This window comes from Chenopodium album, chromosome 1 (genome assembly GCF_948465745.1).
Source record: "Chenopodium album chromosome 1, dcCheAlbu1.1, whole genome shotgun sequence".
In the NCBI taxonomy this organism is placed as follows: domain Eukaryota; kingdom Viridiplantae; phylum Streptophyta; class Magnoliopsida; order Caryophyllales; family Amaranthaceae; genus Chenopodium; species Chenopodium album.
Window position 1 is genome coordinate 65,040,113 of NC_137834.1, and position 24,644 is coordinate 65,064,756.

Genomic DNA, 24,644 nt, shown 5'->3' on the forward strand with positions numbered 1-24,644 from the left:
AAGTAGAAATTCCCTAAACATGAATATAAGGCGTGATCAAGCAATAACAATAATATACATCAAGCAACATAATAACAATATCATAATAATAATCAAAATTATCATAATCATGTTAAAGCATAATAATAATAATAGCAAGATCCTAGGCATGATACTAACAAGATTAATAACAAACCCTAGCATGCCATTAAACATCAAAAATCAAAGCTTTAGCCCTAACATGATACTAACATGCTATTAGGAAAGAAAATAGGAAGCATCATAGAAATCATAATTGATATTAAAAACTTATTCATTACCCTAAACAAGATACTAAGAAAAGCATCCTATTATGATACTAGGAATCAAAATAACAACCTAAACATGATTTCTATATCAAATATATTAATTAAACAATTAAAGTACATACTTGGATGCCTCGTATCTCATTCTTTCACGTCTAGGGCAAAGGCAACTTCGAACTTGGCTAGGTGTGTCTAGTACTAATGTATGAGGAATTTTGTTTGTAAAAGGTTAGGCTAGAAAGAGGGATAGAGAAAATAAGCTTTAGCTTAGAAAGAGAGAATAATTAGAAAATTCTGGTTGTTGAAAAACGGAGGTCCAAAAACCCTATTTATAATAAAATAGTCTGGAATTGATAGAAAATAATCAGATTTCGAAAAGGAATAAAAAACGCCTCTGTCGCCAGGCGACAAGGTCTGTCGTTTGGCGCAACAAGACAGTTTTTGCGGATTTTGTTTTTATCATATTTTTTATCCAGAAGTTCAAATAAGTCATATAATATGTTGTTGGAAAGCTATTGAAGTCTACTTTCCAACCCAATTAGAATCAGATTAAAATCTTTTGTATATAAAAAGATATGGCCGAAATAGTGGAAGGGTGTCAATTTTGGATAGAGTTTCATATTCCATTCATATCTTTTTCGTTATAGCTCGGATATAATATTATAATATACGGCTATTTTACCAAGTGCCACTGCGTACTTACAAAATTTACTAAATGCCATTAAATTTTTCAAAATTCACCAAATGCCACTGACAAACAATACAACGACAGCTCATGCCACTTATAGCATATGGACGTTAGTTTTCCGTTAATGCAATTCTTATTTAATCAAATGCCATTACTTTGGAAAATTATTTCACCAAATGCCATTACTTTTTAAATTAATACACAATAATTATTTATTTTAATGAATAAAAATAATACTTTTTTCTTTTTATTTTCGTGACGAATATTGTTCGGGTAAGGTTTTGGGGGTCATTTTGACCCTTTATGGGTACAAATTAAATTCGAGATTGGCTTAAAAAAACATAAGTACCCCGTTTTGCATGTTTTTCCGAAAAAAAAATTACAATATCAACATACAAAACGGGGCATATATGTTATTTTTAGTTCATTCCGAGCTTAATTTGTTACCATAAAGGATCAAAATGACCCCAAAACCTTACCCGATCAATTTTTACGGTTAAAAAATAACGACACACTAATCAAAATATTTTTCATCACACAAAACGGAGCATTTACGTTATTTATTTGTCAATTTTGAGCTTAATTTATACCCATAAAGGGTCAAATTGACCCTCAAAACCTTACCCGATCAATTTTGACGGTTAAAAAATAACGACACGCTAATCAAAATATTTTTCAACACACAAAACAGAGCATTTACGTTATTTTTTTGTTAATTCCGAGTTTAATTTGTTGCCATAAAGGGTCAAAATAACCCCCAAAACTATACCCGAGTAATTTTTGCCACGAAAATGAAGAAAAAAAATATTGTTTTTATTATTTAAAATAAATAATTAAAATGAACCAATCATATTATTACACGTGTCAAGATTTAATCTTAATAACTAACGGAGTTAACGGCCGTTAGTCATTAATGACATTTGGTGAATTTTTTAAAAGCTCTATGGCATTTGGTGAATTTTGAAAACCTTGATGGCAGTTGGTGAATTTTGTAAGTACTCAGTGTCATTTGATGAATTAGTCGTATAATATATCATTGGAAAGATAATTTCAAGATCTATCCAACCATATAAGATTTGGATAAAGATTATGAGGCACAAAAATAAAATCTGAATATATTTCATCTCGTACAAAACAAGGATTCTCAAAAGGAGTAGTTTTATTCAATTTCAAACTCTTAGAAACATAATTATCAATCCTAACTCCATTAGGATTTAAGAGAACCTTTTAGAGTATTCTAGAAGACTATAATCAATCCTAATAGCTTTAGGAATGATAATTAAATTTAGGCCCTCCTCTAGACCATTGGGCCGCATATAAGAACCAAACCGGGCCCAGTTTAGTTGGCCATAACTTCCCCATTATTCATCGGAATTGGGCTTATAATATATCGTTGGAAAGGTCTTTTCAAGCCCCATATACTACACTATTATTGGACCCTTGTCATGGACCAGACTAAACTGGAATGCACGTTTTTCATAAATAGGGTAAGAAAAGAAATATTTTCATAAACAGAAAGAGATATTTTAATAAAAACTTCCTCATCACTAGACTTTTCACACTTTCACCTCGTTCGATAATCAAATGATATGAAAGGTATTCATCACTGGGTTTGATTTTGGGGAGACACATTTGGGTGTCTACAATATGAAAATCAGTTTGTGGCTAGCTTTTAAAGCTAGAAGGAAAGCTCAACAAATGATTATAGGTGAATATGAGGAGCAATAGTCTTTGTTGCACATGTATGCAGCTGAAATCTTAAGGTTAAATCCTAAGAATACAGTGAAGTTCAAAATGAGGCTTGGTGTGTTTGAAAGAATGTATGTGTGTTTTGATGCTATCAGAAATGGTTTTCTAGTAGGTTTCACACCTTATTTCGGGATTGATGGATGTTTTTTGAAAAGTCCTTTTGGTGGCCAGCTACTGGTTGCTATAGGTAGAGATGAAAATAATCAAATGTTTCCCATTGCTTGGGCATTGGTGGAGGTTAAGGACACATACACTTAGGGTTGGTTTTCGAAAATCTTGGCAGCATACTTGGGCACTATAGATGGTTTTGGATACACCATAATGTTTGACCAACATAAGGGTCTGTTAAAGGTTGTTTCACTTGTATTTTATAGGGCTAAAACCAGATCTTGTGCAAGGAATGTGTACAGCAACTTCAGGACTATGTTTAGTGGTAGTTTGTTGTACAGGAGAGGATTTTGGAAGATTACAAAGAGCACAACATCTAATGAATTTGGGGGGCGCCCCCATTGATCAGGCTGATTTACTTAAATTTGTCAATCAACCTTGAATGTGGGCCATGATGTGACAGAAGAATTATTTTTTATAATGTTTGGAACGTTAGCTGTGACAGAAGAATTATTTTTCCTTTTAATAAATAAATAAAAACAGATCTAAAATGGCCTCTTCCACCATAACAACCACCATCTTCGATCAATATAAAATCCTCGCCACCACCACAATCTTCGTCTTCGCATCTTTGTCGTTGTCTTCCCGTCATCATCTCAACCACTGCCACCATCTTCGAGACCACAACGCCGCTTTGCGGCAAAAACAAAACGACACTCTAGTAGCAAAGAGTGTCAAGTAGGGCCATATCAACCCTTAAGGGTAAGTATTTCCGTCGCGGCAGCAATTTTAACCACTACGGTGGTGGTGGTTTAGTGGTGTCGTTTGCTTGTGTGGAGGTCAATTGGTGTAGTGGTGCAGCTTATTGATGGAGGAGGGAGAAGGGAGGAAGAAATAAATGTACAAATCTATCCCTAATTTAATGGGTAAAATGACATATATACCCCTTGATATACCAAATTGGTATATCAGGCTGATTAACATGAATTTACTCATGAATTTGAGGCAAACATGGAGCTCTTCTCTGAAATAAATGTCAAGGCTGCCAAGGACTTGAGGAAAAGGAACTATGTGAAGCGGGTGAGAGCATTCTACACACCACAGTCACAGTGTGACAACATAGGCAACAATATGAATGAGGTGTTTAATGCATAATTATATATTTTTTCATCAAGACATAAACCAGTGATTACTATGCTTGAAGACATAAGAGAAGGTTTGATGGAGATGATGCACAAAAAGAGGAAATTCATTTAGAACAAAGACATTACCATCTGTATTAGAATTCAGAAGAAGCTCGAGAAGGCCAAAATTGATGCATGGGCCTAGGTTGCATACCGTATTGGGATTAGCATTTCTCCTATGGGGTTAGGGAAGGGGGAACTCAAACAAGGTATGTGATGATCTTGCTTGAAAGGACATGTAGCTGCAATGCTAAGTGGTGTTCCTTTTCACCATGCAGTTATAGCTACTTGGAAAGCTATGGAGTAACATGAGCACTATGTTTCCCACTAGTTAAACAAGGAAACTTACCTAAAGGCTTATCAATGCCCATTAGAGCCCCTGAATGCCTGACAGGGTAAAGTCGTATCCCCTAATCAAAAGTAATTCCTAAATCCTCTAACTAATGTAGATAGGGAAGTAGGGTCGAATCCACGGAGAAACGAGTCTTTCTATTCCTAATTAATTAATATAATCTAGATTATAAAGTAACAAAATATAATGATGGAAGGAAACTAAACTACGAAGAGTAAAAGTGGAAAAGAATAAAAGTAGGAGGGAAAACAATGAATAAAAGGCCTAGGGCATAGGTTCACCAATAAATAATATTCCAGGGTAAAACATAATAATCAATCATCAATGCATACATTAATCAGATCATAGAGGGCTTTCACTACGTATTACAATCACACAATTAATTTACCGGTATTAAATCTCATCTCTCGAATCTCGACTTAACCATTTATATATTAACCTACCTATTGAAACTAGACCTAAACATTAAATCTCATCTGTCGAATCTCGAATCAATATTGTCAAACTCATCCATAAAAGATCTGCGCAAATCTAGTCACATATCATTAAATCAATCAATAGGAAATTAATCTAGCATTGATAATCAACAACAATAAATTACCCCTTCATATTATTTATGGATCCCCACAAACCCTAGAAATAGAACTACTCACACATAATAAAAACTAAACTAATCAAGGCAACAAAACAAGACATGATCAAAAGAATAAAATAAAATAAATAACTAAGATTAAGAGAAGAGAAATCGTTACCAAAGAAATCTGGAATTAAGAATAGAGTTAAGAACAAAGTATATGAGAGAGAAACTAATCTAAAAGCTAAGTAGAGAGAGAAAATCTAAGAAAGAATTAAGAAAGAGTAAAAAAAAGAAGATACTAAACTCGCTTAACGGAGAAGTATTTATACTAAGCGAGAATCCTAAACTAAAACAAACTTAAATGACGCTAATCGTCTCTTAATAATAACACGTGCCCGATCGGGCGAGGCACCACCCGATCGGGCGTGCCTTTTTCCTCTCAAGTATGAATCTCGCGCCCGGCTGGGCGCGAGTTCGGGCGCCAGCCTTGCTTCCCTCGCCCGGCCGGGCGCACCAGCCTCTTTGGTCGGGCGACACTCTTGGGCCACTATTTGGACTACGATTGGGCTCCAATTCTTCGGGCAAATCTGAGTTTCCTCTTCGGGTCTTGAATACTCGGTCCAAATGCCCCGGTATCACATATACCGAGCCCTTGATCACCGGTTCGATGGCTCTAACCGGCCCTGGGCTATAGAAACTGGTCGTGCTTCTCCAATGCTCGTAATTGCTCCATAATATCTCGGGAAAATGCTCCAAAAGTGCAAATCCCTGCAAAAGTCAACAAAATCTACGAAAACACTAGAAAACACCAACTAGTAATAAAAGTGGCTCTAAAGAGCCAAAAACACTACTAATTATGACCAAGGGACGGGGGTAAAATACTATATAAAATAGACACATCAAACTCCCCCAAGCCAAACCTTTGCTTGTCCCTAAGCAAAGATCTCATCAATGAATAAATAAATATGCTTCACCCCAAAAAGTAAAAATCAAGCACAAACAATTCAAGGTAAATCAAATAAACATGCTTCAAAATCAACCAATCAAATCCATCTAATCGCCCTTCTTCCCTAACAATTGTAAAATAGAGCAAACCACAAGAGCATATAGAATTCAAGACTAGTGCTCACACACTCAACTCTCATTTATGTGGCGAGTAAAAGATGTACTCGATCGCTCTCCAACCAACCCTTCATTGTGAACAATGTTGTTGACTCGAATGAACAATACAAGAGGGGGGTGAATTGTATTGTAGAGGAACTAGGGTATTTTTTTGCGGAATTTATAAAGGAACTCAAATAAAAACTAAAAGTGCAAAGAGAGATTTTACGTGGAAAACTTCTTGGCCCTAATCAAGAAGAAAAACCACGACCACAAGGGATTTTAAACTCAATTCTTAATAATAATAGGGCAAACAACCTATTACAAATTAAGACTCTAAACTCAAGTTCCTCTATGAACTTAAGCTCCCTTCAACTGATCCCTCAATTAGTCGAACTCTCAAACTCTCTCTCTTTCTCCTTGCTTCACTCAAAGCAATAAAACACTCTTAGAGTTTCCCCAAACTCTAACCCAATACAACTCAAAGATTAAACTCTAAATTGCTAAGTACAGAGACACTCAAGGACTTAAGTGGATTATGACTCTTTTTCAAAAGCTAAAAGACTGTAATGCTCAAGTATCTTTTTCCAACTAAAACCAAGGCTATTTATAAAAGAGTTTGGCAGTTAAATCGTAGTTTCCTTAATCACCACTTAATCACGACTTCCTTAAACTCAGGAAGTGCAATTCGTGGATGCTTGGGCAGCAAGCTGAGCACATTACAAGGAAGTGGTTTACTGCTTCCTATTTTCTCTCAACTTCCTTGACCAAGTAAAACAGCCGTTTATAAAGAATATTTTCCAAATTATATTTTCCAAAATAATAGGGTAGAATTAAAACAGAAAATCTTTTTAACTAACAAGATATTTTAACTAAAAAGATATTTTTCGAAATAAAATTAAAACAAGTTAAAATATGGAAAATAAAATCTTTATCAAATTAAAATTAAATCCACTTAAATCCTATCAATTGCAATGTACTTAACACAAATACAAGTTGCCTAAAGTAAAGATAAAATACATTAGACTCCTTGATACTCTGAGAAGCTTCGACTCTGAAGCTGCAGTTCCTCACCCAAGGAACTTTCCTTTGAAGCTTCAACTCTTGAGCTTCAGTTCCCTTCAAGGAACACGACTTGATTGATTTCTTTATTCTTCCATAGCTAGCTCTGATCTTGTTCCATGCTCCCTTATCACTCAAGAATTTCCTAGCACGAACCTGTCATAAATCAAAGCTAAAACCGAAAGTTAAACTTGTTATAGGTTTGCTTAGGTTCCTTGAGTCATCATCAAAACATGTAAGGTCAACAATATTCCCCCTTTTTGATGAATGACAAACCTAAGCAAACTCAGTAAAATAAAGATAACAATCAAGTAAATCAGAACTAAAAATATTATCAAATATCAAGGAACTGAATTTAAATTATATACCTTATATACCTTAGTTACAGATGGATGGAGAAGCTTGTCAACAATTGAGTTTGCCTTTCTTTTCCCCCTTTTGGCTTTCATCAAAATTAATGCACATATATATATATATATATATATATATATATATATATATATATATATATATATATATATATATAAACACAACACCATTTTAATGGTTTGTGTCCAAAGCATAGAACAAAGCTGAGGATGCTTGGGCAGCAAGCTGAGCACATTACAAGGAAGTGGTTTACTGCTTCCTATTTTCTCTCAACGTCCTTGACCAAGTAAAACATCCGTTTATAAAGAATATTTTCCAAATTAGATTTTCCAAAATAATAGGGTAGAATTAAAACAGAAAATCTTTTTAACTAACAAGATATTTTAACTAAAAAGATATTTTTCGAAATAAAATTAAAACAAGTTAAAATATGGAAAATAAAATCTTTATCAAATTAAAATTAAATCCACTTAAATCCTATCAATTGCAATGTACTTAACACAAATACAAGTTGCCTAAAGTAAAGATAAAATACATTAGACTCCTTGATACTCTGAGAAGCTTCGACTCTGAAGCTGCAGTTCCTCACCCAAGGAACTTTCCTTTGAAGCTTCAACTCTTGAGCTTCAGTTCCCTTTAAGGAAAATCAGAACTAAAAATATTATCAAATAACAAGGAACTAAATTTAAATTATATACCTTATATACCTTAGTTACAGATGGATGGAGAAGCTTGTCAACAATTGAGTTTGCCTTTCTTTTCCCCCTTTTGGCTTTCATCAAAATTAATGCACATATATATATCTAAACACAGCACCATTTTAATGGTTTGTGTCCAAAGCATAGAACCAAGATCAAAAGATAGTTTGATAGATGAGATAGACAGAAAATAGGACTAGGCTTCAGGGGCTGAGGACTTGTGCTCTTCTCCTGAATCATCAGCTGATTCTTCTTCAACAACTATATCTTCCAGCTTTTTCAACAAATCAGCCTGGCCTTGAGAGAGAGTTGAAGTGCTTTCCTTCATTGTTGAGGTGAGTTCCTTAGAAGCTTGCACCAGGTCTCCCACCAGTTTCTCAAGAGCCCCAATCCTCAAAAGCAGTGCTGGTTGAGCATCAGACAGCAGCTTGACCGCATCTTTGAGTGCCTTCAGTTCCAAAGTGGAACTCACAGAACTAAAGGCAGCAAACCCTGAACCTGCACTTACTGGAGCAGAACGAGTGACAGTTTCTTGCATAAACATACCCTGTTCCCCCTGAACAAAAGCTTTCTCCTCACTGAGATCCACGAAAGCAGCTGGAGCCTCAGCTTTCATTTTTGGCTTAACAGCCAACCTAATGCTCTTCCTTTTCCCAGTACCAGAAGCACTACCTTTCCTACCTTTCTTTTCAGAACTTTCTTCTTTGTCTTTCATTTTTTCTTTCTTTTCTTCTTCTCCCTCACTATCCTCTCCTTCCAGCCATTTATCCAACTCCTCTTCCTCAGTCAGAACCTTAACTCCTTCCTTCGTCTTAGGAGTTTGTTTTGGAAGAAATTGGGTAACACCATTAACAACATGCAAGTTTCTGCTTTCAAGGGTTTTGGGTTGTACAAAATGATTGGTTTGTAGTTTCAGATGTTCACAGTTCTCCACAGAAATACCAAAACTCTCAATGAGAGTAATGATCAGATTTGCATATCCTACTTTCAAATGGTTTGCAAGACAGTGGGTGAGGTGTTTTATCATGATGGAAGGAAAACTGATTTGTATTTGTTTTCAAGGCAGTACATCAGCATAGCATTAAGGTGATTAGCCTCATGCCTGTGCTGAGTTCTTGGAACTATGGCTAAGTGCACAAAGATGAACAACAGTTTCTGAATGGGAGAGAACAGGTTATGATTTGTTAGGACTTTAGACACCTTTCCGCCAATTGATTCCACAATTTCTTTTATAGACACATCTCCTACACTTTTATCAGTAGCTCCTTTAAAATACTCATCAAACCCCTCATTTGGAGTTCCAAAAATAGCACATAGATAATCAGCATCAAAACTAATTTTCTTATTTTTAACTCTTGACACACAAACACCATCATAATTCTTAAAATTCGCACAGAATTCTTTCAAAGGAGCATGAGCAAGCACATTATTGTAACTTTCACTAAACAGTTGCACCCAATTTTGAGCCTCTAAGATTTCAAGTAATTCAGAATACTTACTTACTTCACACCACGGTAAGTTGATGCAGAAACCATGTATGAAGCGTTCAGAGCTTGCTTCGATTTTCTTGAGAGATAGAGACTTTTCCAACTGAATCTTTTCTCCTAATTCCTCCCAGCCCTAATCCTCGAGTTCCTCCGGCTTTCATTTCTTTGACTCAGCAGGCAAGTTCTTTGGTTTTTCAACAGAGGGTTTTGTTTGATTCTCTTGCTCGATATCCATGGGTGAATCTTTTTGAGGGGTAACTTGAGGTTTGGTGAAACATCCATGGGTGAATTTGCTGAATCGGTAAAATGTAGGGTGTATTTTACGGAGTGAGGAGGTGAGGAACAGTGTGTAGGGTTTGGTGTCATTTCATAGGGATGGAATTTCAAGGGGTAAAAGAGTCGGTGGAAGAGTGTGGAAGATTAATTGAATAGTGCAGGTGTCGATTGATGAAGGATAGAGAAATTACTTTTAACTTGGTCAGTTTTAAATTTAATGTGATTTGACATGAAGGATCTAGGTTAATTGAAGATAATCTTTTGATCAGAAACTCTGAATTGAATACGAAGAGTCTTGGGTATTTAAATAAAATTTTGATTTGAATTCTAAGGATAAATACTCGAAAATAATTCAAAATCAGAATAGAAAGATAAGATTTTCAAAAGGATAAAATTAATTAACTAACTAGCTAATTAAATCATAAACGGATAAAACAAAATTTGATAGAATATTTGGGAGGAACTTGGAACAAATCAATATAGTTTGTTATAACATGGACATGCCTAATGCAATTTGATTTCATCACATACAGCCACAATCCCATATGCCATGCCATATGTTCTAATGCTTAGGACTATGTTTTCACATATTCAGATTGTGTAAGACATACATTGCATACATAGTTGACTTATACCTTTGGGGGAACTTGAGGTCTTCTTAACTCAATTGTATCATACCAAGTTCCATGCGCATCTTTTCAAATTTATCCCTGCTCAAAGGCTTAGTAAGAATGTCAGCAATTTGATTTTCAGTATCATAAAAATCCAATTTAATTAAGCCTTTTTCAACATTATCCTTAAGAAAATGATGCCTTATGTGAATATGCTTCACACGAGAATGATGAACTGGATCTTTTGAAATGCATATGGCACTTGTATTGTCACAATAAATAGGAATGCAATTATATTTCATACCATAATCTCTTAATTGTTGTTTAATCCAAAGAACTTGGGAACAACAAGCTGCAGTAGCCACATACTCAGCTTCAGCAGTTGATAGGGCCACTGTATTTTGTTTCTTGGAGCCCCAAGAAACTAAACATGGTCCGAGGAACTGGACCATTCCAGAAGTGTTTTTCCTGTTCACCAAATCTCCTACATAATCAGCATCTGCAAAACCTTTTCAATCAAAAGTATCACTTCTAGGATAGAAGAGACAGAGATTGTCAGTTCCTTTGAGGTATCTTAGAATCCTTTTAACTGTCGTAAGATGAGATTCTTTAGGATTCGATTGAAACCTAGCACATAAGCCAACACTAAATGCAATGTCAGGTCTACTAGCAGTTAAATAAAGAAGGGATCCGATCATACCTCTATATTTGGTTTGATCCACACTGGTTCCTTGTAGATCTTCATCTAATCTTGTGCCAGTTCCCATTGGTGTATGATTAGTTTTTGCTTGATCAAGGTTATACTTTTTCAGAAGTTCCTTGACATATTTTTGTTGGTGAATTGCAATTCCTTCTTCAGTTTGTTTGATTTGAAGACCAAGGAAGAAGTTGAGTTCTCTCATCATACTCATTTCAAATTCACCACTCATTAAATCAGCAAAATACTTGCACAAGATTTCATTAGTTACACCAAAGATAATATCATCAACATAAATTTGAACAAATAATAAGTCAGTTCCTTCATATTTCAAAAACAAAGTTTTATCAATTTTACCTCTTTTAAAATCATTTTGAAGAAGGAACTTGGAGAGCCTTTCATACCAAGCTCTTGGTGCCTGCTTCAGCCCATAAAGAGCTTTATCAAGCTTAAAGACATGATTAGGAAATTGGGGATTTTCAAAACCAGGTGGTTGTTCCACAAACACCTCTTATTCAAGGAAACCATTTAAGAAGGCACATTTAACATCCATTTGATATAATTTGAAACCCATAAATGAAGCAAAAGAAATTAATATTCTAATAGCTTCTAACCTGGAAACAGGAGCAAAAGTTTCTCCAAAATCAATACCTTCTTGTTGGTTATAGCCCTTCACAACGAGTCTGGCCTTGTTCCTTATTATAGTTCCATACTCATCCAGATTGTTTCTGAAAACCCATTTGAGCCCTATTACCTTTTTATTTTTGGGTTTCTCTTCTAGATGCCAGACTTTGTTCCTTTCAAACTCATTAAGTTCATCTTGCATGGCAGTTATCCAGTCAGCATCTTTGAGAGCTTCTTCATGATTTCTTGGCTCAATTATGGATTGAAAGGCTTGAAAGGCACAGAAGTTCCTCATCTGTGATCTGGTTTGAGTTCCTCTGCCAATGTCACTTATGATGAGGTCAGTAGGGTGAGAGCCTTGATATTTGAAGGGCTTTGGATGAAACTCTCTGGCAGGAACTCCTATTTGAGGTACTTCTTCTTCTGCTTCCTCAGGTTCCTCTATGTTGCCTGTTTCTTCATGATCTTGTTCCTCCTGAACTTCAGGTGGAGAAACTTCAGCATTTTCCTGATGACCTTGTTCGGGTTCAACTTGCTTTTCCTTGGGGTGACTAGTTTCCTCTTCATCATCCTCCCTATCTCTGACCATTCCAATTTCATAATCATTAGTGTCTTGTTCCTGCACATTCATAAACATATTAGATTCATCAAATATCACATGAATTCTTTCTTCGACACACATAGTATTTTTATTGTATACTCTGTAAGCCTTGCTATTTGATGCATAGCCAAGGAACACAACTTCATCACTTCTTTCATCAAATTTTCCTATGTTCCTTTTTCCATTATTATGGACAAAGCACCTGCATCCAAAAGCTCTAAAGTGAGAAATATTTGGTTTTCTGCCCTTAAACAGTTCATATGGAGTTTTATTGATGATTGGTCTCATCATATCTCGATTTATAATATAGCAAGCAGTGTTGATAGCTTCAGCCCAGAAGATCCTTGGAAGTCCACTAGCTATGAGCATTGTTCTTGCCATGTCTTCTAGGGTCCTGTTCTTCCTCTCCACAACTCCATTTTGTTGAGGAGTTCTTGGGGCTGAGAAGTTATGATCCATGCCATTTTCTCTGCAAAACTCATCAAATCTTGAATTTTCGAACTCAGTTCCATGATCTGACCGAATGTGGATAATTTGATTTCCACTAGTCTTCTGCACTTTCTTGGCGAATGACACAAATTCATCAAATATTTCATCCTTGCTAGACAGAAAAATCACCCAGGTAAATCTAGAAAAATCATCAATAATAACTAGAACATATTTCTTTCCACTTCTACTTTGAACACGCATGGGACCACACAAATCCATGTGTATGAGTTCCAATGGCATTGTGGTGCTCACCAAGTTTTTACTTTTAAAAAATGACCTGACTTGCTTGCCTCTCACACATGCATCACAGATATGTTGTTTGAGGAACTTGACTGAGGGAAGCTCTATAACCAAGTTCCTTGCTCTAAGTTTATCCATGAGTGAGAAACTAGCATGTCCAAAATGCTTATGTCATAATAAAGGATCATCATTAATGGCAGTCAGGCATGTAAGGTTGTTCCTTGGAACAGAATTGAGATCCACAGTATAAGTGTTCCCTTTCCTAGTTCCTTCAAGAACAACCCTTCCTGTTTTGTCATTAATGATGTTGCAGGAATCAGAAGTAAAACTTACAGAGTTTCCTTTGTCATAAAATTGTGATATGCTCAACAAATTGTGCATCAAACCCTCGACCAAAAGTACATTTTCAATTGAATGGGAACTTGACCTTCCAACATTTCCTTTTCCAATGACTTCTCCTTTCTTGTTGTTTCCAAAGGTCACAGTTCCTCCAGAATAGGTCTCAAGTGAGAGGATTTTTTATTTGTCTCCTGTCATATGCTTTGAACAACCGCTGTCGAGGTACCACGTGTTGTTCCCCCTCACTAGGACCTGCAAAAGAACTCATTGATTAGTTTCAGGAACCCAGGTTTCCTTGGGTTCCTTGGACGTTGAAGCAATATCAGATTTTCTAACCCAAAATTGCTTAACATTCTTACTAACAGATTGTTCCTTCTTATAACAAGTGTTCACTAAATGACCTGTCTTCCCACAAAAGGAACAAACTTTATGGCTAGGTAAATTAACATATTTCTTTTTACCTTTATGCTTAGATCGAATGTACCCTAGCCCTTCAGTTCTTTTGGTTTAAGCATTCTCAATCCATTTAGGTACACCAAGCAGACCAGTGCTTCTTTCTTTTCTGATTGCAAGTTCCTTGTCTAAATTTGCCTTTTCAATTCTTAACTCATCAAGATTGTGTTTTAATTTTTCAAAATCTTCATTAAACTTAGGCAGTGATTCAGAAGAGGAACTTGACGATTTAAAGTCAGTACTGGCAAGATTGTATTGAGTCGACTAGTCAGTACTAGCAAGCAAAATAGGCTTATAATGGCTAATAAACAACAAAAAGTCAAGGCAACAACATGGGTAGCAAGAAGGGAACAAATGTATCTACAATCATCTGAAGGCTACGTAAAAGAATGAACGCCTTCGTCCTCCTCAATGTGCATAATAATGAATCATATAAACATTACTTATAGTTGCAAATCAATACTCAAATTCATTGACATACCAGGAACTATCACACATTCCTAACCAAATCAACTAGTCAAGCATTATATTCACAAATAGTTGGACAAAATTGACTCATGTTAAGGTTTCAAGACAATCAAAATCAAATCATGATCAACTAATCCACAATGCTTATCATCATATACCAAGAATCAAAACAATTTTCTCAAGTAAGGGGCACAGGGAAGCATGATTTACAATTCATCGGAACGTCCGAACGTATTTTTGGAATTTTTTTTTTTCAATTTTTTTATTTTTTTATTTTTTTTTTTTTTTTGTATTATTCATATATATGAAAGCAATAAAACTAACCTATAAAGCAGTAAAACTAACCTAGAAAGCAATAAATCTAAATTAAGAAAACACACCAAAAATAAAAGAAAAGAGAAAAAGAAAGATACCAAATCCAAAATCTCCCCCAAGCCAGAATCAGACAATGTCCTCATTGGCTCGGGAACTAGCCCAACATAGCTAGTCCTCATCATCCTCATCCATGGAGCCGAACCCTGCACCTCCACTGCCACCTGCACCACTTGCACTAGAAGAGCTACCACCAAAATAATCAGCATGAAAACTCCCCCCCCCCGCCGGTCCCCCGAAAGGAATGTCCTGGCCGTACCCATAAAAGGAAGAATAGTCAGTATAAATGCCATGGGTAGTGGGATCCCTATCATATCCCTAGGGTGGAGGATAAAACCAGTCAGGGTAGATAGCATCGTCGGGAATGTTGCCCCGACGAGCATAATCATCGTACATAGGGTAGAGAGCTCTACCCTGGTTCCTCTCAAGGTACCCTAACCTCTAGTCAATGGAGCCTACCATCCTCCTAAGGTCATTGTGGGAATGCTCGATACGTCCTAAAGCCTGACCTATACTCTGAAGGTCCCAAACTGGGTTAGAGTCAACATGGGGGACGGAGTGAGACATGCGAGGTGGAGAAAACGCTACCTCGGGCTGAGGCTGGGGTGGTGGAACTGGTGGTGGTACTGGTGGTGCTTGCCCCCTAGCGTTGGCAACTAAAAGGTCATACATGTAGGATGCTTGCCTGGGGGGAAAAGCGGTCAAGTTAGGACTAGGTAGGGAAAATATGGGCAAAGGCTGCTCGATCCCAGTCCTAATACACCAATGGGGTGTCTTCTCACCATCCGATCGTACCCAACCCAACTCCTCTAGGTACCTAGCGGTCATGTAGGTATCAGGTCCACAGTTGGTCATCTGGTGGGGTCTAGTCTCTACAAAACCGGCCTTCTTAATAGTTATCCTAGTGATAAGGCCACCTAGACGAATGGGGATACTAGCGGCGTTACTAGCCGTGGCTTGCCTAGCTAAGTGATGGATGATATACCTAGCTATGTTAAGCTTCCCGAATCCGAACACATAATGGCCAATAACAGCAAGTTCATTAGTCTGACAGTTATGGGGCTCGTTCCGACCTAAAAAGCTAACACCCGCAAATATTTTCCATATTTTGGGAACGGGGTGATGGATTGGTTTAGCACTAGCATGTTGGGAGTTAGGCGCCGGCAAACCAGTCAAAGCAGTATAAATATCATCCATTTTGTATTCAACATGCCATTGGTGAGGCAAATCAGATTCCAAATCAAACAATTTACAAAAATCAACAAAAGTTAAAGTAATATTTCTATTATTTAACCTAAAAATCAATTTTGGCCCAGTTTTATGGTTATGAACATGCAAAGAGGAAAGAAATTCACAGGTTAATTCACGATAAGTGGCATAATGCATATCAACAAATTTCCTCATACCAATATCGTTCAAAAATCTCCTAACATAATCATATAGTCCTAATGCTTCTAGAGTAGGGTGGTGTAACCACCGTGAAGAATTACCTCACGCCCGTAGAGTTGCTCAAGCTTTTCCTTCTGTTCCGGGGTTGCTATCTTGATCGTCGGCCAATGTGGTAGTTGCAACGCCGGGTCGTATTGCTGACTTGAGCTCGAGCTTCCCCCTAGAAGTGTTTTTGCCCTCTTTGTTGCCATTTTTGACAATGGGTCTAAAAATTATTTGAATGGAACTTGAAGATTTTTATGTAGAATTGTAGAAAATGAAGAGATGATTAAGGATATGTAAAAATATTTGATTTGGGTAAAGAATGAAGGAGGAAACTTAGAGAGAAGGTAGAGAAAATTAGAGTTTTAAAGAGAGAAAGTTATGGAGGAAAAGAGAAATGAAAGAAGAAAGAAGAAGATAAGGGCGGACGGGAACCTCGCGCCCGGTCGGGCGGCCTGTCGCCCGATCGGGCAATCTGGGTATGAATTAAGTTGCTGCTCTCACGCCGGGTCGGGCGGCATTCGCCCGATCGGGCGATCTAAATGCCCGATTTTCTTCTACTCTCGCGCCCGGTCAGGCACCTTTCTCCCGGTCGGGCGATCTTACGCCCAAAAATTACTTATCTCTCGCGCCCGTCCGGGCGGCATACGCCCGATCGGGCGGAAAAATATGTCCGTATACGTCAAATCTCGAGCCCGATCGGGCGAAAATTGAACTTTTTCAACCCTTGCTCTCGCGCCCGGTCGGGCGAGCTTCGGCCGATCGGGCCCGAGGCTAAATGGACGAGTATTCTGTTTTCTTCTTTTCTTCAATTTTTGGCTAACTCTTTTCCTTCAAACCTGTATAAAAACTCATAAAACTCATTAAATTCCCTCTTCTCTCCTCTCATAAGAAAAAGAAAGAAATACTAGTCTAAAAAGCATTAAAATACGGGTTGCCTCCCGCAAAGCATTAGTTTATCTAGGTCCCGCACGACCTTCTCACCAAGTACAAGAACTAGGACCCTTGGCCTAACGCTTGGTCGGGTGGTTTCTCACCTGATCGAGCGGTGTTTAGGCCACGACGCGGCTTCCTGACATACCATGTGGGACACCAATTCACCTTATCTGGTGGATCCTCCTTGACTTGGATTGGGGGCTCTTCAATGCTACGCACTAAACATCCCTCTTCGATCGAGGGTTGCTTCAAAATGTTACTGTATTTAGCACTTGCAACTCGATCTGGCGGAACACTCACCGTAGGCTCAATTTCCACAACTTGCTTGATTGATTCCACCTTTTCATCCTCAAAGCCAAGACCGACAGTGTAGAGAGCTCTTTCTATTGCATCTACTTCCTTCTGCCATTTGTCTATCTCATCTGAAAGGGATGCAACACAAGACACTGCCTCCAAAGGATCTTTTACAAGAGCTTGGGGTTTGTTAGAATAATTATGAACCAAATTAACACTAAAGCACTTCTCCTCCGTCATGGGGCTTTTAGGGGTATTATTAAGATTAAAAATAATTTTGTCGTCCCCTACTGATAGTGTTAATTTGCCACTTCTCACATCTATAATTGCTCCTGCAATGTTAAGGAATGGTCTACCCAAAATGATTGGGGTTTGCATATCCTCAGCCATATCAAGAAAAACAAAATCAAAAGGTATATAAAATTTACCTACTCAAACAGAAACATCCTCTAAAACACCTAAGGGGTATTTGAAAGAACGGTCGGCCATTTGTAGAGTAATATTAGTAGCTTTTAATTTACCCATATTCAACTTGGAACACACAGATAATGGCATAACACTAACGCTAGCACCTAAATCACACAATACATTATCAATCATTAGATTGCCAATGTGACAAGGGATAGAAAAACTACCCGGATCTTTTAGTTTAGGTGGAGATTTATTTTGAAGTACGGCACTACACTCTGCAGTGAAAGCTACTGTCTCTACCTCACTAATATACCTTTTTCTTGTCAATATTTCCTTCATAAATTTAGCATATGCAGGAATTTGTGTGATTAGTTCAGTGAAGGGAACTGTTACCTTCAAATCTTTTACCATCTCCAGAAACTTACCAAACTGCTTATCCAAATTTGTTTTCAAGTGACGATTGGGGAATGGAAGTTTGATAACTGGCTTTGGAGCATTATTGCTCTTATCTGGAGTGGCAACCTTCTCTGAAGTCGTACCCTGCAATGTAGAATTAAATATATTAGTACTATGCTTTAGCCCTGCAGGGCTATTAGCTACATTGTCTGGTTTAACGGAATCAAGATTAGCATTTTTTATTAAAACAGGTTCATCAACTCTGGGCATAGGGTGCCCTTAATAGTTTGAACCACTGCTTAGAGTAATTGCATAGGCTTGATCCGTAGGCCTGGTCGGCTGTGCTGGCAGAGCTCCCTGTTGGCGGGCTTGTAGAGTAGCAGAAAGTTGCGCAATTTGATTGTCTACAATTTTATTGTGTGCTAGAATTGAATCAATTTGTGCATCTCTACTCTCCATGTGCTTCTGCATATTAATCAGCATCGCTCTAATTTCTACCAAAGCAGGGTCGGAAGATGAGGAGGGTTGTTGTGGTTGGTTCTTCTGGCCAGCATTGGGGTGGTAATATTTCTGTTGTTGTTGTTGTGGCGCCTGTGGTTCTTGTGGTGGTGGTGGATTTTGGACATTAGTGCTCCGGTGGGAAAGGTACGGATGATTCCGGTACCCAGGATTGTAGGTGTTGGAGTATGGGTTATTCTTCCTATAAGCTTGAAAGACATTAACTTTCTCCACGGAACTCCTACAATCTTGCTCCCAATGACCTAAAATTCCACAATTTTCACAGAAAGCCTCGTTAGCATTATTATTAATTGCAGAAACATTAGCTACATTAACAGTGCTAAGATTATCTAATTTCTGGCAGACAGAGGTTAATTGAGCTTGCAAAAAGGATACAGAGTCAACATTATGCTTCCCCTTGTTAGCAAAGCCTCTAGGATTCCCATATTGGGAATTATGTATCTTCATATCTTCAATAACCTGACCTGCATCATCAACATTAAGATTCATAAACCTCCCACTAGCTGCAGAATCTAAAATTATTCTAGATGAATTTCCAATGCCATTGTAAAAGGCTTGGATTAACTGCCATTGTGCCAAATTATGGTGGGGGCATTCTCTTTGTAGGTCCTTGAATCTCTCCCAAGCCTCATATAAAGTTTCATCGGCTTCTTGGGCAAAGTTCTGAATTGCACTCCGAAGTACGGCTGTTTTCTCTGCAGATAATATTTGTTATAAAAATTCAAAACAAGAGTTTCCCAGTAAATTATACCAAGTGCAGTTCTATTTAAACCATTAAACCATAATTTGACTTTTCCAGTTAAAGAGAAAGGAAAGAGAATCTCCCTGATTTGATCTTGTGTGACCCCAGCTTGCCTGATGGTATTACAGTACTGACAGTAGTCTGCAATATGAATATTTGGGTCTTCACCCTTAGCTTCACTAAATTGCTTCCTTTCTATGATCGTTATAAATTGGGGTTTAATCTCAAACTGTACCCCATCAAGAGACGGAGTGGGAGTAAGGTGTGGAAAATCTGTAAGCTTTGGTTGTGAGTAATCACTAAGCTTCTTTGGAGCCGTCATCTCTGATTCTGGATCTGAAGATACCTCTTAATCACTAGAATCAGTTGGAGGATCTCGGTGATTATTATTATCACCAGAATCCGCTAGAATTTGCTTGTAGAAATTCTTCTGTCTATGGAAGGATCGTTCGATCTCAGGATCGAATGGGATGTAACCTGATCTGGAACACCTGGGCATAAACAAAAAAAAAAACTAAAAGCAAATATGAGACTTTCCTCAAAGAACTAACGTTCTCTGAGACAAAAAAAAAAAAAAAAAAAAAAAGAAATAACCTGGACTACAGAAATAATCAGAAATCACTAGGCGAAAATAGCATTTGGCCACCGGTTCAAAACCCCCCTAAGCCACCGGTTTTGAACCGGTGGTCATTTGGGGGGTGGCAATAACCCCAAGAAAGGCCACCGGTGCAAAACCGGTGGCAAAAATGATTATTGCCACCGGTTAACCGGTGGTAATATTTATTATGGCCACCGGTTAACCGGTGGCAAAAACCCATTCCCGCTTTTTTTAAAGGGGTTTTTGGCACCGATTCTGTTCAAAACCGGTGGCAAAAATGGCCCAAAAAAATAAAATAAAAATTTTTTTTTTTTTTTTTGCTTTTTTTCACATAAAATGATATATAAACACTAACATATATATATACTTACATATTTTCATTAAAAAAGGCTATAATATTACAATTTTGGTCCAAAAAACTTAAAAAAAATACTAGTCACTGTTAAATACAAGCAAAGTCACACCAATGAAACAGCCTTGGCGAGGCAGCAGCAACCTTGCGTATAGATAAAATCTTCCAATAGTCTTCGTATATTTTCTCTTTTGTCACCTCCTCTGACAAAACAATAAGCTCTGGACAAATTTTCCCACATAAATTATATCAACAAATTGACAAAACAACATCAAATATCGAGATTTTTCATCCAAATATCATAATAATAACAACTTAAACAATCAAAGAGGCAACAATCAATAATTATAAAGGTTCAAACTGATTAATTTCACGAAATAAATCCATACAAAACCACTAATATGACACATATACAGCCACTAAGGTACCTTCAGAAGTGATATTAAATCTGGTGATCGCTAAATGGAGCAAGCATAAAACCCAAGTCTTTTTTTGACCTGTGTGAAAAGTATACTTGTCAATAATTGATACTTCCCTAAGCAAGATACGGAGTATCAGAGCAACAAACAAAAAGCCTAAGAAATTATCAAAAACATGAAATTAGAAACTGGAAAATCATTATTCATCAAAAAAAAAAAAAAAAAAAAAAAAAAGAAACTGGAAGATCTATTTGTATACTCTAAGCATACAACTAGGCATATATGTTAACTTTTGATTTTAAAAATCTATTTCAATGGACTTAACTTCTCTAAATTTACCTATCATTAACTTTGTTCTAAAATATGATTGAAATCATCTCAAAGGTAGTCAAGAAAGGTCTAATTTAGCCATGTCTAAGATATATACAAAGAAAAGGAAATGTGACCAAATCTCATGAACTTCAACATAAGATAAGTAAATTATTAATCAAAATTCAAAGAGGTCAAGGATATGCATTTTGTAAAAGTAATTAAAAACATCAGGATCTACAAGCTGAGGGTAAAATAATTAAAAATAAAATATGCATAATGCATAAGATAAATTCTGTATATCAGATCATTAGGATTTATGCATTAAAAGGGCAGTAGACAGGTGTGCACTTTCAAAGAGATTAGATATTGAAATTAACTAGCAACTCCATCCATGCACAAACAACTAAACAAAAGGCAAAAGAAATTTCATGATTTCTTATGTAAAAAGCAGGAAGGCTGGAAGGGACAGCCACTACACATCTTTAAATAGCCAATAAACAAGGAGACCTGGTGCTAGACATGCAGACTCAATTTTTCAAAGCAGAACTAAACATGTCCACTGCACATTATGAGCAATAAAGATTCAAGAGACATCACAGGGCCCAAATTGACAGAACGTTGAAAGAGACTCATAACACATTTGAGCACTTCATTCCATATACTGCTAATGTACAAGTGCAATATTCATCAGTTTGAAAAAAAATTTAAGTAGAAGCCAAACCTCCACCTCCCACCCTCTCACTCTATATATAGCTCCCGAAAAAAAGTAGCTAACGACAACAACTATTAATATATTATCTAATTCGAGCTGCAAAATCATCATTACAACCAAAACAATAAAACATTGCATCTTTTCAAGATCTTTTTCAAATCCAAGTAGCAAAATCATCATCATTATTTCAAGCAAAACAACCCCCTTAGACCTTGCATCAGATTTAGGATTTCAAACAAAACAAAGCCTCATTCAGAGACAACAGAGGAACATTAACAGCAGATTTAAAATTCAGAACATAATCCTTAGCTTGGTAACATCTGAGTGAATTCAACATATCTTCATACAACCCCCTTAGACATTACTATTTATTCCTTGAGACGTTTATCCATTTTTCAGCATAAGGGTTGGCACTAATGTTGACATCAACACCACCTTTAACAGTCCACTGCAAGTAGATAATCACATAATACCACATCAATTAGTTGCAAGCCCAGAAAACCATAATTCACAAACTTCCAAGAAATGAAAAGATTTGTACAGATTCATACCTTTCCATCTACGTCCCAAAGGCATCCATTGAAGAGTTCCTTGTAGGGGTATGAGTCAGACAAAAGCTCAACACCTAATAATTTCGAGTTTCGGATGAATCCATTAGATAACAATCAAACGAATACTATACACACAAAATATTGACAGATCTCACGAGCAAAAAACAGTACTTCAAAATTAAATTGTTCGACCAAAATTGAGTTCCTACATATCTATTTCTTAAGAATTCAGTGATTTATAGACAAACCAAAATTCAACATTGATCACAAATATAAATCAAATCTCACGATAAAACCTATATAAATATACATGATCAAAGACAAAATCGATAAGCCCCATATCAAGTTCAATTTTTTCTGTAATTAGGGTCAGATTATCACGAAAATGCAGAAAAATTATTAAGAAACATCCTTTACCTCATCGTCATCAAACTCATTACCATACCCAACCTTCACATGGCCTCAATACCCGAGTTAAATCCCGTACCCAGGTTCGCTCCACTGCACATCAGTAATTTGAAAGCACAAAAACACAGATCTATATGGTGTTAAGAAATCTGACAATGAAATGTTGTCAAAATTCAGTAATTGCGAAGCTGCATGTAATTGAGAAAGGAATTGAACAATTTCTATGGAGTAATATTGAATTAAATCGAAATCCATAAAACCCTTGGTTTCCGAAAACATGAAATTGTAAATTTGACAAAAATGAAAACTCAAAAAACACGAAATAATGAAATTATTTACAGAGAAAAGAAGAAAAACGCACGAACCTTCAGGGAAAATCATTTCGCGAGGGGGAAACGACGAGAGGTGGGTTTGTATCAGCTCCTAGCGCCACTGCCGCCGTTGCTAGGACATGAATAGAGGGAAGCGGGAGGAATGGACGACGGCACGGTGGAGAAAGGTAAGAGAGAGAGAATAGGGAGATCTAGTTGAAGAGAGAGGAGGAAGAAGAGAGAGAGAGAACGCGAGACAGAGGAAAGAGAAAGAGCTGAGAACGCGGAAAGAGAAAGAAAATAGAGGGGCAAATTTGTTTTTTCTTATTGCCACGGGTTTTGAACCGGTGGCCTTAAAAACATATGCCAACGGTTCGGTTTGAACCGGTGGCAATTATAAAAAGCCTAGTCCCGCCCATTTTTTTCCTACCGGTTTTTAAAAACCGGTGGCCATGGCTCGGTGCTTTTTTGTATTTTTCTACTAGTGAATAAAAATAAAACCGTTTCCCCGGCAACAGCGCCAAATTTTGACAGGGTAAAGTCGTATCCCCTAATCAAAAGTAATTCCTAAATCCTCTAACTAATGTAGATAGGGAAGTAGGGTCGAATCCACAGAGAAACGAGTCTTTCTATTCCTAATTAATTAATATAATCTAGATTATAAAGTAACCAAATATAATGATCGAAGGAAACTAAACTACGAAGAGTAAAAGTGGGAAAGAATAAAAGTAGGAAGGAAAACAATGAATAAAAGACCTAGGGCATAGGTTCACCAATAAATAATATTCCAGGGTAAAACATAATAATCAATCATCAATGCATACATTAATCAGATCATAAAGGGCTTTCGCTACGTATTACAATCACAGAGCATTAAATCAATCAATAGGAAATTAATCTAGCATTGATAATCAACAACAATAAATTACCCCTTCATATTATTTATGGATCCCCACAAACCCTAGAAATAGAACTACTCACACATAATAAAAACTAAACTAATCAAGGCAACAAAATAAGACATGATCAAAAGAATAAAATAAAATAAATAACTAAGATTAAGAGAAGAGAAATCGTTACCAAAGAAATCTGGAATTAAGAATAGAGTTAAGAACAAAGTATATGAGAGAGAAACTAATCTAAAAGCTAAGTAGAGAGAGAAATCTAAGAAATAATTAAGAAAGAGTATAAAAAGAAGATATTAAACTCGCTTAACGGAGAAGTATTTATACTAAGCGAGAATCCTAAGCTAAAACAAACTTAAACGACGCTAATCGTCTCTTAATAATAACACGCGCCCGATCGGGCGAGGCACCGCCCGATCGGGCGCGCCTTTTTCCTCTCAAGTATGAATCTCGCGCCCGGCTGGGCGCGAGTACGGGCGCTAGCCTTGCTTCCCTCGCCCGGCCGGGCGCGCCTCCGG

The 24,644-nt window shown here is 37.0% G+C and overlaps 1 protein-coding gene and 1 non-coding gene across 4 annotated transcripts; one reads left to right on the plus strand and one right to left on the minus strand.

The window, feature by feature from the left end:
- The first annotated feature begins 19,393 nt into the window (after positions 1–19,393).
- On the plus strand, positions 19,394–19,500 carry LOC145564999 (small nucleolar RNA R71). Its single transcript, XR_014094946.1, has one exon. It is a non-coding gene; the product is annotated as a small nucleolar RNA R71 (small nucleolar RNA).
- Positions 19,501–20,500: 1,000 nt separating this feature from the next.
- On the minus strand, positions 20,501–23,488 carry LOC145557249 (translationally-controlled tumor protein homolog). Of its 3 annotated transcripts, XM_081618507.1 has the most exons (6): positions 23,276–23,488; positions 22,953–23,003; positions 22,503–22,576; positions 22,262–22,399; positions 20,937–21,005; positions 20,501–20,729 (listed from the first exon to the last, which is right to left on the minus strand). In XM_081618507.1, the coding sequence occupies exons 1-4, from the start codon at positions 23,289–23,291 to the stop codon at positions 22,316–22,318; spliced, it is 225 nt and encodes a 74-aa protein (XP_081474633.1). In that variant the 5' UTR covers positions 23,292–23,488; the 3' UTR covers positions 20,501–20,729; positions 20,937–21,005; positions 22,262–22,315. The 3 variants fall into 3 exon arrangements, 1 of the variants encoding a protein (XP_081474633.1); XR_014092290.1 differs by having other exon boundaries at positions 20,937–22,399; positions 22,920–23,003; XR_014092291.1 differs by having other exon boundaries at positions 20,937–22,399; positions 22,503–23,059.
- Positions 23,489–24,644: the final 1,156 nt, after the last annotated feature.

Excerpts from the sequence above, each read along its gene's own strand:
- LOC145557249 (XM_081618507.1), bottom strand. Across the intron at positions 22,577-22,952 it reads GGTATTGAGGCCATGTGAAG|GTGTTGAGCTTTTGTCTGAC; the intron begins GTTGGGTATGGT and ends CGAAATTATTAG. Across the intron at positions 22,400-22,502 it reads TTTGGGACGTAGATGGAAAG|TGGACTGTTAAAGGTGGTGT; the intron begins GTATGAATCTGT and ends ATCTACTTGCAG.